Source organism: Antechinus flavipes, chromosome 2 (assembly GCF_016432865.1).
Source record: "Antechinus flavipes isolate AdamAnt ecotype Samford, QLD, Australia chromosome 2, AdamAnt_v2, whole genome shotgun sequence".
NCBI lineage: Eukaryota > Metazoa > Chordata > Mammalia > Dasyuromorphia > Dasyuridae > Antechinus > Antechinus flavipes.
In genome coordinates, this window is record NC_067399.1 from 281,072,954 (window position 1) to 281,090,352 (window position 17,399).

Sequence of the window (17,399 nt, forward strand, 5' to 3'; positions counted from 1 at the left end):
TTTATCTCTATATAATGGCATCAACAACAATATACACTCAATCTTATGCTTATGTCATTAGGAAAAAATGGAAAGGAATAGTGGTGAAAATCTCTCTATACAATCCTTTAATATTTTTGAAACCTAATAAAAAGTTGTTTTGTTACATAAATTAGACATTTTTTGAGGGTAGGGGTCAAGCCTATTTTGCTTGTAGCATGTGGGAGCCTCAAAACCCAAACAAATTAAACATTCTGAGAATATGAAGTTATGAAAATATGAAGAAAAGAATAAGAATATCAAGGGGAAGTTAAAAGAAAAAATAACTTTCTCATTAATAAATAGCTCTTGAATATGCTTTGTGGTAGCTAAAGATGGCTAGAAAATGCTTTAAAGAAGAAGTGAGTCACTTTGATTTACTTTGAGTTTCTTTAAAAAAAAACTTCTCAAGTAATTAAGTGCAAGTAATTACATAATTACTTGATTATGTAGCACTAAAATTTTACAGGATTTTTCAATTTAAACTCTAGGTCTTATAAAATAATTACCTTAGTCAAATTCATTTACTAAATGAAGTAATTCATTCTGATGGGTTTCATATTGTTTTTTAGTTTGGGAGATAGATCTATAGCTACATTTACATCATATGAGTATAAACACCTGACTTTTTTGGACCAAAACAGTTATTTTCTAATGAGAAAACTCATTGGAAAATAATGAGAAAACACACATTTACCAATAAAGAACAGCATTTAATCTGCAGTTCAGAGTTTCAAAGCATTAAAATGTTCAATGTTTTTTGTCCAGGACTATAAAGACAAGGTATGTCCAAGGTGGGATTTGAACCCAGGTTTTTCTGATTGCAAAACTGACTCTCTATTATATCACCCTATCTGTCTTTCTCTTTGTAAATATGTCTTTATATTACATTGATGTACATTTATGTATATACATACATATGTATTTTTATTTATGTGTGAAATCTAGGATTATTTTCTTAGTACTTTGTTATCCCACCCAGAAGAGCTTGAAGTCTTCATTAACTACCTTAAAATAATGACTGAGCATGTTAAGCATCCCTCCCACAAGCTATATGGTAAGAAACACTGTCATAGTTACTGATTAGTAACCCCAAAACAGCATTCTAGGAAGCATCTTCATCTGTATTTCCCTAACATTATAAATGATCAGAGTGGAGTTATAATTTTGGCAACGGAATAGTATTATAATTATTTTGTTTTTGAAAATGCATCATAACTGAGTGAATGCATAAGAGAGTAGGGGGAATGAGAGAAGAGGGAGGCTAAGATTGACGAACCAGTGGTTCATGTACCTCCTACTTCTGAGAAATAAGCACCCAAGAAACAAGCCCAGGGAACATGAAGAGGGTTGTCTTTTTTTTTTTCTTTTACTTAAAGTGAGCTGTCTCACCATTGCAAATTTTCCCAAGTTCTTAGAACTCTAATTAAAATGTGGTAATTGGTTATGTTACCTCAATTACCATGATGCATGGACATTGATGAAAAGTGACAGCAATTGAATCCCTTGGGTGTTATACCCTGGGGCCATCCCATTTATCGTGGCCTTATTATTTTCAATTATGTGGCTGGATGTAGAACATACTTCCAAAGCCAGCAGAAGTGCAGGGTTTCTCTGGACACACAATTCTGTGTTCTGTACCAGGGCACTGGAGTGGCAGGGAAAGAGGGAAGTTAAAAAAAAAAAGAAAGAAAGAAAAGAAAAGAAGAAAACACTTTGGTGAAGAACAGAAACAATACTAGAACAACTAAGGATTCAAAGACAGAGATGTTTTCCACACATACAAGAAGACTGGGAGAATCTCAAAGGAACTGAGATGCTGTTTTTGCTTAAAAATATTTATTTTTAAAAACATGGAAGGTGGCACTTTAATTTGGGGACCATTTTTTCTGATGATAAATAGTATTGCTATTAACTAAGAAAATGACTTTAGAATTCAGCACTAAAGCAGTATAGAAAAATGAAAACTATTCCAAGTTAGGTAAAATTGGCAAAATTTTTCTGCCCTGCAGAAGTGGGGTTCTTACTTTATATCTGGGAGCACCTGAAGGCACAGGATATTTGACCAATGGAAAATATGCTGCAAAACAAGCAAAACATTTTCTGGATTAATCTGTCTTATGTTTTAAGTATATAAAATGCCTACACTAGGAATGGTAGGATTTGGAATAGACATTGGAGAGTTATTTTGTTATATTAATAGAATTTTGCAATTAATTGTCAAGTAAAATTCTGATGCTAATAATGCTTGCTTTTTTTTTTTTTTTTGCTATTTCTTCAATGCTTAAAATATAGTAGATCCTACATAAAGACGAAACTAACAAAAACAAAAAAAAATCTAGTTCCTGTTTTTTAAGTATTTAGATATATGCTCTATATATTTATATAACTGGGGAGAAGGAGAACTAGAGAACAAATTCATCTTTTTCATTTTTTCATGTGGGAAAACTAAGACTTGAAAAAAATAAATAATTTGATTAAGTTCATACAACTTGTTAGTGGTCAGAGTCGGGATTAAGATCTTCTTATTCCCAATTACACTGGGGCTCATTTTGCTATATAACCCTGCTATGCCATATATAACAATACTGTTAAATATATACTCATAATCTGTGTGTTATAATTGTAGGTTGTCACTTTTTATTTTCTATTGTTTATACACACACAAGCACTTACTGTATTCTGGGAATTATTCTAGACACTATGGATACAAAAACAGAAATGCAATATTCCCTGCCCTGAAGAAGCTTACTATCTAGATGGGTGGAGGACAACATGTAGACTTACAATTATATAAAACATACATGGGAAGACACTACCATTTATCCATGTCCAGAAAAGAAAGTATTAAAGTATTAAATAACAACTCTGATCTTTGAAGAAAAGTAGATATTTTAAGAGAATATGGATAAAGGAGGAGGTTCTTTCAGATACGGAGGGTGGTGGTGGTGGGGGTGGTGGTGGAAGGAATAGATAACACAAAACAAACAGCTGGACAATTAAGTGCCAGGTAGGCAGCAAGAAGGTCAACTGGATTTTAATATACTTGAAGGACAACAATTTGTGGGGTTTTTGTTTTTACAATAGTATTTTTAATTTTCCAAATACATGTAAAGATAGTTTTCAACATTCATTTCTGTAAGACTTTGTGTTCCAAATTTTTCTCTTTTCCTCTCTTACTCTTCCCTCACCAAGACAGCAAGTAATCTGATCTAGATTAAATATGTATAATTCTTTTAAATATATTTCCATATTTGTTATGTTGTATGAGAAAAATCAGATCAAAAACAAAAAAAAGTGAAAATATTGTTCTTTATTCTACATTAAATTTCCATTGTTCTCTCTCTGGATGCAAAAGATTTTCCATCCTGAGTCTATTAGAATTGAAGGACAACAATTTATAACAAGGTTGGAAAGCTAAGTTAGTTTTAAAGGTTTTTAAATGCCCTAAAGGAGAGTTTATGTTTGATCCTTGAAGAAATATAGGACCACTAGAGTTTATTGAACAAGAGTCGAATGTGGTCAGACCTGTATATTTTAAGAAAATCACTTTGCATTTGAGATTGCCAAGAGACTTGAGGCAGGGAAAACAATAAAGAGACAATTGTGAGAGTGAAAAAAAGATGACAAATTTGAGAGGCATAATATATGCACATCTTTTGCTCAAGAGTCCTCGGGCTTTTTTTTTTTTTTTTAACTTAGATACAAGCCTGGTTCAACTAAACAAATGTTTATTAAATGTCTTTGTGTGCGTGTCACAGTGCTAAGTTGCCCCTTGAAATAGAATAGGAGGGACAGGACTTAAATCCAAATAGGTAGAATGTGATACAGGCAAATGAGAGACTCAGGGAAAAAAAGCCATGAGAAGTAGGAGAAGGGTAGAATAACTTTCAGCTGGAAGATCAAAGTAGGCTTCATGGGGGAGGTGGCCCTCAAATTGGACCTTGAAGAAAGGAAAGGCTATTAGTAAGAAGAGATGTAGAAAGGATTTATTTCAATCATAGGAGACAAGCAAAACGTATGCAAGAGTGGGTATATTTATGCATTTTGAAAAACAGCTGGTGTTCAAGTGGACCTGAAAGACAAGGTGTGAAAGACTGGAAAGAGAAGCTGGGGCCAGATTGTAGGAACTTAAATGTTTTCTATTTTGCCCTATAAGCATCAGGGAGCCATTGAAGGTTCTGAGCAAAGTCAAACTATGCATTAAAAATATAACAACAGTAACAACTCATTTATTAACTACAAAGTGCTTTACAAATTTTATCTCATTTAGTTCCCACAATAACCTTGGAATGTAGGAGCTATTATCCTAATTTTACATATGAGCAGGATTCAAGACCTCTATTCCAGTGTCCCTATGTACTAAATTTCTTAGCTGCCTCTAGAGATCAGTTTAGGATATACAATAATAAACTAGACAGGGACCAAGAGACAGGGACATGATGAGCTGACCAGTTCTATATCATATAAGAGCCCAAAATGAAAGAAATGGGTAATGTGATATACAGTGATGAAAAAACTTAAAAGATTCAGAGAAACTGTTTTCAAAATATTTAAAGAGTTGTTATGGGAAAAGGAATAAACTTGTTTTCAGAACATCGAGCTCGGATCACTTTCTAGAAGTTATAGAAAAGCAGACTTCAACTTGATATAAGGAAAAACCTTCCCAACAATTAGAAATATCCCCAAGTAGACTTCTTGGTCTTTTCCACCTGTCCTCAAGAATCTCATCAGTAGAAAATCCCATCATCTTGTAATATCTAATTATTGTTGGTATTCAAATCCCATCAGAACTCTCTGTTCCTCAATTTAAAGGGTAGAGTCATGAACTTCTTAACTAACAGAATGTATCAAGGAGAAGGAAGAAGTAAAGCATCTCATTTTCTACCTGCTACCACTCATTTTAAATTTCTTTGATTTTCTATATAGCTTCCATATAACTGGAAATAATTTCTAGTTATCTTCTCTCTTCTGTTTTCAGATTTATTTTGTATGTTGAGTTTCCCAACTGGAATATAAGCTTCTTTAGGGGAAGACTGTATTTTTCTTCTTGTACTTGTAACCATCACTTAGTATAGCGCCTAGCACAAAGCAGGTATTTAATGTTTGTTGGTATACTGCTTAGGCAAATATTTTTTTTTCCTTCCATTAAGCTGAAGTCTGCTTTTCTATAACTTCTAGGAACTGATCCAAGCTCTGGGCTCTGAGAACAGTCAAAAAGTTCATTTCTTTTTCCATGACAACCCTTTGAAAATTTGAAAATGTCTACCACGAGTCCCTTACAAATAAATTTGAAATAAGGAGAGAAAAAAAGGAAGAGGAAATCTTGATACATTAAGTAGAAATCAAAAAAAGTGGAAAACTAACTATAGAGATAATCAAACTAAAATGTGATTCTTTGGAAAGACTAACAAAATGGATGTAAATAATGTGTGAACTCAATCAAATATATTTTTTAAAAAGTTAATAATGTACTACAAAAATCTTTCTCAAGAAAAAGAAAGAAGAAAAAATATTTCACCAAATTCCTTACAAGTCATATATAGTCCTACTACTCAAATCAGGAAACATAAAACAAAGATAACTATAGATTAATGTCACTAATACATAACAATATGAACATTTCAACTAAAACTCTTGCAAAAAGAACTGTGGCAATATATCCCCCTAAGTATTCACCATGACCATATGGAATTTATTCCATCAATTTGAATATGAGTGAAAATTAGGAAAATAATCTATATAAACACATTTATAACAAACCAAGTGATTATATGAAAAGAAAAAGCTTTTGAGAAAAAAACAATGTTCATTTATGCCAAAACCCCTAAGAAATATAATATAGGCACTGAAGGGACATTTTTGGTGGTAAATTAAAGGTAGCTTTATTTTCAATGGAGAAATATGAGAAATTTTTAAAATAATATTTACATGGGTAAATTAAAGATGAATCCTCTCCCCACTATTAATTGACATTCCTAGAAATGCTTTTAAAGTTTAGTATAATGACTAGTTTAAATTTTTTTATTGATTAATTGACTTCTAAGCAAGAAGAAGAAAGTACAATTAAAGACAAATATTGACAAAGAATAGGGGGGGAAATCATCTCTATTAACAGACAATGTAATTATTTAGAAAACCCTTGAAAGTTAGCAAATAAACTAATCTAGATGATTAATAATAAATGATTCAATAAAGTAGGAAAATAAATCTATAAAAATTGCCAGCATTTCTATTTAGCAACAAAATTTTTTAGGGGAAAATATTTTTAAAATCTCATTCAAAGTAATTGCAAAAGGTACGAAACATCTGGAAGTCAATCTTCAAATTTTCAATTAATAAACATTTTAAATGAACAATCTAGTAACTAATGGGTGGGATGCTTATTGCTTATAATTATGCTCTGTCAATATAATAAAAATTATGATCCAACCTAAATTAGTTTCCAGATTTATTCTTATAACCAATCAGATTTATTCTCTCTTTCTTGAGAGAAGCCGATAAAATAGTAACAAAAGTCATTTGGAGGAACTATTTTTTAGAGATTCTAGAATATCCTAGAATTTCAAAGGAATGAATGAAGGGAAGGGAGAATAAAAATCAAAGGGAAATGGCGTTTGCAGATTTTAAATCATATTTTAAGCCAACAATCTTTAAATATATATACACATATATATAAGTGGTATGCTGATTTTAAAAAATAGAAAATAGAATTATTGGAATAGACTAAGCAAGAATCAGTTGAAATAAGTAGTCCAGCAATTAATAAAACAAAAGATATAAATTACCTGGGGAAAACTTAGCATTTGATAAGAACTACATGGAAAATTAGAAAACAGAATTTCCCAAAAAAGTAGAGAGGGACTTATATCAGCCTCTTACAACATTTACTGAAATAAGTTCCCAGTGAACACTTGATTTAAGTATAAAAATATCACATCATCATCATCATTAAATAGTGCCTACTATCTGCTAGGCACTGTACTAAATGATTTACAATTATTATCTCATTTAATCTTCCCAACAACCCTGAGAGGTATTAATTCTGTTTTACATCATGGAAACTGAGGCAAATTATCTTAGGGTCACATAGTAAGTGTCCAAGGCCAGATTTGAACTCAGGGAGATAAAAGTCTTTTGAAAAGCAACTCCACTCAAAGACTGCGGCAAAACTCTGCTGCTAATCAATAGAGAGGAAAACCAGGATTGTATAGCTGAGTCCTGTAAAGCTAAACTCAAACTTCATCCTATAGAACATGTCATAAAACAGCATGTGATACCTCAGACTCCATTGATGCTCAGACAATTGAACAGTCTTTTGCTCAGTGCCTTGGACTTGTCATATATCAGAAATTCATTTCATTCCCAAATCTAATCCATCTTTACAGTGCTTCCCTACTCAATTTAGCCCACAAGGACTTATTTTTAACCACTACTGTTTTTACTAGCTTAGACGGAGTAGCTTCTTGCCTGGAAAACAAATAACCACAACAAAAAGGATCGATGTTGCTCTTGTCATAGTAACTAACTGATGCTAAGTTGTAGCAGGGCTTCCAAAGTCATAGCTTCAGGGGCTTCCTACTGCTGAAACTTGCCCTTATTCCAGAAAAGATATAAAAAGCTCCTCTCCCAGAGACAATTCTAATTTCTAGCCTTCAGAGAGCTTCTTCTGTCTTCCTGCCATTTTTTTATTTTCTTCTGAATCCCAAAAGAAATCCATTTTTTGCTTCCCTGAAGCAAGCTGAACACTAAGAAAATCAGACTGCAGAATTAACATTCAAGGCTTTACAGAGCTCTATATGATTGCTGTTTCAGGCATTTGCTAACAACTACCACCAATATTTCCAGGGATAAAATAACTTTTCCTATCTTTCCTCCCCCCAAAGGTACCATAGTACCCCAACACAATGACTAAGTAGTTTCACAACAGGTGGTCTCATGAAAACATAACCAATTGGATAATTATTAGTAATAATTTGCAAGTCATAGGCAATTTGACAATTTTAGTATAGAAACACCAAACAACACCCCAGAGGCTAATATCACACTCTCTGGACTCAGAGAAGCTATATATGCTAGGGAGTTTAGAAAGCCAACTAATTCATGGCTCCTTCTGTTCCTAGTCCCTGATGCCAGACATACCAGACAACAAATATTAGGGTACTATTACAAATGGAATTCAGTGAGGAACTCACTTTGCCATTAAAAGATTTTTCCTTTTGATTGCTAGAACTTTGAATCCCCAGCTTTCCACTGAAATGGACCTGGGGATCTACAAGAGCCAGGAGAGTTTTCCTTTTTATTTACTCAATTTATTTGTTCAAATATAAGTGTCAGACCTTCTACAAAGAGGATGCTGTCTCCAAGTTAATGCATGAAAAACAGAATAATGTTGATAAAGTACTAGACCTTCTGAAGGCAGGAAGACCTCCTCTCTCAGACACACAATTCTGTTTGTAATTGTGGCAAATCCCTTAATCTCCCTCAGACCCAATTTTCTTATCAGCAAATTGGAGATAATTTGTTGTCCTGGTCCCATGTGATTCCTTCATTCTCATAGGTCATTGTATATTTTAGGTACTTTTAGTTATTTTTCAGTCATGTCATACTCTTTGTAACCTCATTTGGAGTTTTCTTGGCAGATAATGGTTTCCCTTTTCCTTCTCCAGCTTATTTTACAGATGAGGAAACTGAGGCAAACAGAGTTTAAGCTAGTAAGTGTCTGAGGTCACATTGAACTCAGGTCTTTCTGACTCCACTTTGCCATCTGGCTACCTATCAGTATTGGTGAAAGACTGGTAATAACAAATGGAACTTCTAATTCAACTTAGAAAGATTTCTTCAAGATTGAACTGAAACTCCCTTTTTCAGCAAATGTGTCAATGTGACACTGTCACATATCCGCCTCAGGTGGGAAATAAAGGAGGATTGGTGTCTAAATCAGAACTCACCCACATCATGTAATGGAAAGGTAAACACGGCTTTATTTCAAGAAAATACGTACTGCCCCATATGCTCAGAGTACAGAATCAGCTCCCAGCAAAATATTCATGGGGTCTTGTATGATTAACAGGTATTCTGGGCAAGGGGTGATTGAAAAAATTGAGTGAATTAATGATTTGCTTTTGTGAGGTTCAATAAAAACCTGTGCGCTATTAAAAACAGAATATTAAGTCTTACTAAAATGCATCTTATTAGTCAAGCAAATCTGAGCCCTATGGGGGGAAAAACAAGCTTCCCCTGCTGATTGGACAGAAGTGCACCTTCAGTCAGCAAACCTACTTGTGAGATGAATGTGTTTGCCAAGACCTAGAAGAATGGTCCTTCTGTGGGGGAAAAAAAGGAGGAGAAGAAGAAGACGACGGGAACACTGGGCCTTTTTAAAAGCAAGCATCACTCACCCGCTCTTTGCCCAGCTTCTTTTGTAGCCTTGTTTGCCACTGGACAGCTTGCATGACAATGGCCTCCCACCTTCTTTCGAGGTTCACAATGATCAGCTGCATAGGTTGGTGATCTGCGTTCAGATTGCAGGTCTCCTGGTCATCCAAGAGGTGCTGGCAAAGGCGGAGGACCGAGGCCACCCCGCGCCTGCGTTGCTTGATTTCATTACACAGAGACTGCAACAAACACAGAGGAGGATGTCAGTCCTGCTATTTGCCCTCAAACTTTCCATGAACTGTTAATTTCTTATTTTCTTACATTTTATCTTTTTTAGCTACGCTCATCATTTCCAATCACAATGAACAGCGGGCTAATGAGGCTGAAACACACTTGGTCTCTTTTCCATCCAGATTCTTTATCATCCCACTGCATTTTGTTTTATGCATTTAAAAACATTATTCTGAAAAGAGGTCCGTAGGCTTCTTCAGAATGCCATGTCAAAAAGGACCGTTACACACACACAAAAAAGGTTAAGAACCCCTCTGCTTTAGATGAATATCTCATATTACCAACCAATGCTAGGAGAACATTCTGCACTCCCTCCCCCCTTCATCACCTTCTCCACTTGGTTATGTACCTGAAAGCTAGTCTATTCCCCTTTGAGACTTAGTCATTTAACATTTTCAAATTGAATTAAAGAAACCTTTCAAGAAACATATATGTCAAGCGTACAGCCTGGCCCAATTTGATTCAATCCCCCTGGAAATCTGAAATGAGGGGGAAAGTCCTACAGAAGTCAATTAGACACCATTAAAGAAAGTAGCACTGTCATTAAATGCTTTGGGGCAAAAAGGTTTGGAGGTTTTTGATATGCTTGAAAGAAGTTCAAGGAAACTAAAAGTTGTTCAAAATATGAAACCTCTTTTTTGAGGGAAAAAAAATCAGATAATTGAGCTATTCCTGTTTTTTCTAAACTTGATTTAAACAAAAAACCAACATGAAAATCAGAAATTAAGATATCAGGGTATTACATCACTTTGGTTAAAATAAAAAGTTCCATATACCCATATAGACAGACAGAGGCAATTTAGAAGGAATATCAAAGCAGTGAAACACCATTTTACCTCTCCTGCCCAACCCCCTAGGAAGTTTTTATATTGCTGCGGTGACCCTAGGCTGAAATGACTCTAGTAAAACTACTGAGTACACATGTCTAAAAATGCTCTATCTTTTCTTTGCCTACGGATAATGTGTAAGTGATAGTCTAATTCAAAGCCTTCAAGAGAAATGATGATTATATCCACCAACATCACAGAATTACTAATCTCCTTCTACTGGCACAATTGGACTGTTCTAACAGTTAACAGATTGCTTATTAATCAACGAGGGTAAACAAGACAATGCAATTTCATTTAGAGAGAGAGTTTTAATGCCTAAAAGTATTTGTGTTCAAAATGTTAATCCAGATCAGGCTTCATTAGGAGAAGTCTTAAAATGATGAAGTGCATTTCATTGAAATGTACACTGAGTAGTAGTAGATCAGCAGGTGGACATTTCATACAGATGTTCCATTTATTGATATAATGCATTCTATAGCCATTTAAATTACCCTAACTCAGTAATAGCCAGAATTCTATTATTTCTGTAATGAGAGAACCCTGTACCTTTAATATTTCTGAATTTTAAATAAGGTGAATGACAAATTCCCAAACCTCTATTTATGGCAAAATATGACCAGGAATTTTATTATTCAATTTATACCACTGCTGCATTTTCACATATGTTTCCTGAATTTACCCTTATTTATTTTCCTAGGGTTCATTACTATTTCCCTACATAGCTCCTGGTAAACCATCAGGTGTGACATATTTCTTTTCTTATGCTATTCATTAGTCTAATATTAGATGAAGAGAACCCCTACCCCATTCCCTCCCAGACCTACACAGAAATTATATTAAGGATCTACTTCACCACAAAAACAAAGACCCCGGAGAAATATAAAGTTATAATACTGGCAACCTACTTTTCTGGCCTTAATTGTGCTATTTACTGGAGACATTTAAATACAACTTGATTTTTAAATTTGTAGCACTGAAGAATAATTTTATGGCAACTGAACTTGATTTGAGAAGAACTTTTTCAAATTTATAAATAATGGTATTTATTAAGTTTCACATATGTCTGAATCTTTGTGGTGCCTTTTGGGGTTTTCCTTGACAAAGATATAGGAATGTTTTTTCTTTTCCTTTTCCTTTTACAAATGAAGAAACTGAGGCAAAGTTAAGTAACTTGTCCAGGGTCTGAGGTCAGATTTGAACTCAAGAAGAGGAGTCTTCCTGATTTTAGGCCCAGTGTTCTATCCATTAGCTGCCCCAAAAGTGGTGTGTTTGCATTTTTTTTTAAAGAAATCTAAAGATTTTTTTTTTCTTTTTTTATTTGGAGAAGTGAGAGGGAGCAAGTTAAGAATTTGGAGAGGGTGAGATTGGAGTCATTGTCTATGCATCAGGTATTGCTTTTGCAAAACTGACTTTGAAACTGAAAAAAAGTCAAAATTAGACTATCAAAGATGAGAATCAACAAAATATTTCACAATCAAGTTAACAAGGGGAAAGAAATGACAGAACAGTGTTAATGTAATTTTAGGAGGACATTATACAAAATAAGATTTAGAAATATCCCTTTTCGAAAGTTTTCTTTTTTTACCAGTTGTGAAAAAGACAAACAATTAAATGGTAAAAATCTTTTTCTTTCTTTTTTTTTTTGGGGGGGGGGCATTGGGGTTAAGTGATTTGCCTCGGGTCACACAGCTAGTAAGTGTTACGTGTCTGAGGCTACATTTAAACTCAGATCCTCCTGACTTCAGAGCTGGTGCTCTATCCACTGTGCCATCTAGTTACTCCAGTAAAAATCTTCTTAAAAATCATTGACTTTGTAATTCTTTTTTTTCTAGTAAATTTATTTATTTTTAATATATATTACTTTATGAATCATGTTGGGAAAGAAAAATCAGACCAAAAGGGAAAAAATCATGGGAGAGATTAAAATACAGAAAAAAGAAGTAAACATAGCATGTGTTGATTTACATTCAAACTTTTGGTTCTTTTTCTGGATGCAGATGGCATTTTCTGTTCAAAATCTATTAGGACTGCCTTGGATCACTGAACCACCAAGAAAAACCAAGTCTTTTATAGTTGATCATTATACATTCTTGCTGTTATTGTGTACAATGTATTCCTGGTTCTTCTTGTTGAACCATGAGTTCATGTAAATCTTTCCAGGCTTTTCTAAAATCAGTTTGTTCATCATTTTTTATAGACCAATAATAGTCTATTACCTTCATATACCACAACTTGTTCAGCCATTCCCCAATTGATGGGCATCTGCTCATTTTCTAATTCTTTGCTACCACAAAAAGAGCTGCTACAAACATTTTTGCACATGTGGGTCCTTTTCCCTCTTTTAAGATTTCTTTGGGATACAAGCCCAGTAATGACACTGCTGGTCAAAGGGTATGAACAGTTTTTTAGCCCTTCTTTAAGAAAAAAAAAGAAATCAGAATGATTATTTATGACTACCTATATTGTCACCATGATACTTCAGAGTATCAACCTAATCTTTAGCATATTATTGTTGTTGTTTAGTCATTCCATTGTGTTCAATTCCTTGTGATCCCGCAGACCATGGCATGCCAGTACTGCCCATGGAGTTTTCTTGGTAATGGTACTGGAATGATTTTCCATTTCCTTCTCCAGTGGAGAAAGGCAAACAGGTGAAGAGATTTGTCCAGGGTCACATATCTAGTAAGCATTTGAGGTCAGATTTGAACTCAATTTTTCTGACTCTAGTTCCAGGGTTCTATCCACTGAGTCATCTAGCTGTCTTAATCTATGGCATTAGGTAGTTTAAATGGAGAGATTAACACAAATCTATATAAATAAATAAAATATAATAATATAAAAATATTATATAATATAATATTTATATTATAAATAAATATAAATATAATAAATATTATTTAAAATATATAATATAAAATAATATATTTTAATATATTAAAAATATAATATATAAATTAATATATATAAACTATATAAATATATAAAAATAATAAAATCTAATTACTGTTTATATAAAATGTCCAACTTTTAGATATTTATAATCATAGTTTTTAAAAATTTCAAACATGCCAAGGGCTTGGTCTATAATCAGGATTAATAACCTCTTAACTCATGTTGGAAAACAGTTAATTGCTTAAAAATAGGAAAATCCAAAGGAGAATTTTATCTGGTCAACATTCCTGTCCCATTCCACCCCACTCCACAGCTATGAAGTGTGAAGATAGCTATTTTGAAAGTATCTAGGATATTTCTATGATAAACTAATTCTTATCTACATAATAGGGTTTCTGTGCCAATTATTAAAATAATTATTTATTTGTAATCATAAACAGATACCCAAAGAAATCAGCATATCTAGGCTATGATACCTCTGTTGATCCCTAATATCCTATGCCTATGATACCTATTAGAACTACTTATTCAGCACTATTTTCATGCTTAAAAAGATATAAAAGTGTCAAAATACAGCTAGCTATATAAGATAATTCATTGCAATTACTTTTGGGTTATTTTTAAAAGAAAATACTTTAAAATAGGAATCCAAACATATACCCATGATTATTTGCATAGTTCAGAAATAAATCAAACAAATGTATAAAATGATTTTTAAAAATTTATCTAATGAGATCATAATTTCCCTCTACCCTGATCCCAGGCATAATTATATAATAAAAGGGAAAAAAGGAAAACATCAAAACCACACACTGTCTACTACTGCCTATTGAAAAATTGGTTGGTCTTTCTGATGAGCTGATGGAAAGTATTGATGGATTGCCAACTAAGCAGGCCATTTAATTAACCTGAAAGCAGGGTTGATATGCATATTGAGAATGCTCAGATAACTGATAGGTATCTCTATGATATACATTCTACTATGGAGTGTTCTTCATAAAGCATTCCAGTGTGGGTAAGGTCTATTTCTACTATATGTGACTTATTTATACTAACCATTATATATGGCATGAGACATATTTTAGCTGTGTTATTAAAATTTGTTTTACACTTTATGGATGTTGTATGTCAGGTATCTATTTCTGAATCTGCCTATAATAGACACAAGAACTATGTGGAATGTTAGTTTGTATATCTACAGACATCTTGGCATATATGAAACAATTTCCAGGGATGGAAAATTTTTCATAGATGGAAGAACATAAGTATATGTAGCAAGGCCTTCAGATAGCTCATACTTTAAGTATTCTATTCCTAAGTGACAAAAATAAAAATAGAAAATGGTCTGGTCATCCATTGCTGTTAGAAAAAAGAATGAAAAAAGTATTTATACTTTATTTCTTTGGGAGCTATGAATAAATTTCTGTCAGTTAATTAATCACTGATTGAATGATCAGCTTCTCTACTTAGTAGTCCTTAAAACAGTCTATCTACTATGTGAAAAGAGACACTTTAAAGAAGTTATTCAAGAGAGGAGCTCTAGCAGTTGAAAACAGAATCCAATAATGAAGTGCTAGAGATGAGTAGGCCCAGGTTGACCAGGGGTATGAAATGACCAGATATATTGGGAATATTCTAAGCTCACTATGAGGGGGAAAAAGATACTGGAAGCTTTTAGTCCTAGAAGTGTAATTTTGCATGGCCATATTTGCTCCTCTTCTATCAAACCCTATGTGAGTGGCTACCATTCCCATTGATTCCATGTATATTTATGAAAGACTATTGCTTCCTATGTTTAGTAAAAATAACTTTGCTTTCAACTAAATGTGTTGAATGATTAAAAATTGAAATTGGTAGGAGCTCATGAACCATATTTTAGAACTGGGAGCCCCCAAAATGCTTTGGATGTAGGGTGGTTGTTTTTTAGGGGATCTAGTCTGTAACTGAGAGTTGATAGAGCAGGCCCAAGGGTGCTGCTTTATCACCCATGTCCAGAGATGGACTAGATGCACAGCAAGAACAAGAGATAAATGATCCATGGACAGTACTCCTGCTTCCCTGGAACTGATCCAATGTAAAGAGAATACAAAGAAGTTCCTTGGAATTTGGGACACTACCTAGTAGCAATATTATAAATGGATCTAGAAGAGAAAGCACACAACATGAGCTATAATCTGTATCTTTGGAAGAAATGCTTTCATTGATGAAACCACAGATCCATGGAAATATAAGAACATTATAAGAATGTTGTCAATGTTCACACTGATAAACTATGCATCTTTTTTTTTTCAATTCAGTGAAGATGATCTGTAAATTTGTTTGGGGTTCATTCTAACTGCTTTTATCAATCTTTTGGGAGTATATAATGTATTATAGATAAGCCAATGGAGAAACTCTTAAGTCTTGATCCTGATTTATTGCCAACATCATTCTTGCCTTAGAGTTCACTTTTTAAAAATTTTTTTAAAATAACTTTTTATTGACAGAACCCATGCCAGGGTAATTTTTTACAACATTATCCCTTGCATTCACTTCTGTTCCGATTTTTCCTCTCCCTCCCTTCACCCCCTCCCCCAGATGGCAAGCAGTCTTATATATGTTAAATAGGTTACAGTATATCCTAGATACAATATATGTGTGCAGAACTGAACAGTTCTCTTGTTGCACAGGGAGAATTGGATTCAGAAGGTATAAATAACCTGGGAAGAAAAACAAAAATACAAGCAGTTTACATTCATTTCCCAGTGTTCTTTCTTTGGGTGTAGCTGCTTCTGTCCATCCTTGATCAATTGAAACTGAGTTAGATTTGAGTTTACTTTTTAATATTGAAGAGAAACCTGAAGACTGCTTATAGATCTGCTAAACTAAACAAATGACTGTAAAAGCCCCTTAGTTTTCCTTATATTTTGAGGCATCTTTGACTTAACTATTTTTTTAAGATGGCATTTTAATTGTGAGGGAAAGATTTGTGGTTTTATTCCACGTGATAATCTGGGATAATATTTTTTTTTAGTTTGCTTGATAGATCCCCTGTAGAAGATTGTTCAAAAGATTGGGGCAAGAATCTCAATTCAGGAAAAGATGTGGAAAGGCTGCCATTTTCTTTGGAATCACAGAATCCCAGTGCAACTTAGTTTATTCTATTGATAAAATGAGGGTATCAAAATTATTGTAAAGATCAAATGAAATAATGTAAAGTTCCTTGAAAAAAAATTTAAAATGCTATTTAAATACTATCATCATCATCCTCATATCTATTTTGTAAACCATCCCAAATAAGTGTTAAGAGTTAGGAGTCGAATCCAAGACTTCATAATTTCAAGTCCAGTGCCCTATTCCTGACATTTACATGGTATTAAAATCATTCAGTGACTCATAGATTAAGTGAGTTGTTTAAGGTCACACAACTAGTTAACGGTGGGAATGGGGTTCAAACACAGCTTTTGTGACTTTATGTCTACTGCTCAGTTTACTATACCATGCTGCCTCTCCACACTAATTAAATCATGGATCTATCAAAATATCAAAGTATTTAAGGGCTAGACTCCAGAGACTAACAGAGGAATTTCATTTGCAGATGGGATAATTAGCAATTGGATAACAAGTCTGGTTGGCCAGATATTTTTCTTTGTGCAGTTAGCTGAGAACAATTTCTTATAGAAAGCTGTACAGACCAATTTAAATTGATATTTCCAATTTCTATTTTCATCATTTGCAGAGCTAAGTCTTTCAGAACATTGAACAATTCGATTTTTAATTTTCAAACCACTGATGGAGAATAATAAAAGCTGCAAAGTTAGAAATATCACACTTGGCTGACACCCATGAGAAGATATTATTTCCAAGGATCCTTAATGGATTAAGTAGCAATAATAAAAATGTGATCTAATATAGTCCTAAATTTGGACGTTTGAGTCCTCCTTCATTTAATGGGCTCTGCAGTTTATTGGTCTTAATTTGAGGGTTTCCCCATGTCATTATCAAAATTAT

At 33.5% G+C, this 17,399-nt stretch overlaps 1 protein-coding gene across 1 annotated transcript in view; it reads right to left on the reverse strand.

Moving 5' to 3' along the window:
• The window catches only part of AKAP6 (A-kinase anchoring protein 6), a 560,338-nt gene that overhangs the window by 43,124 nt on the left and 499,815 nt on the right, over window positions 1-17,399 (reverse strand). The window contains 1 exon segment of the mRNA XM_051977277.1: window positions 9,420-9,635. Coding sequence (XP_051833237.1) covers window positions 9,420-9,635 — 216 coding nt within the window.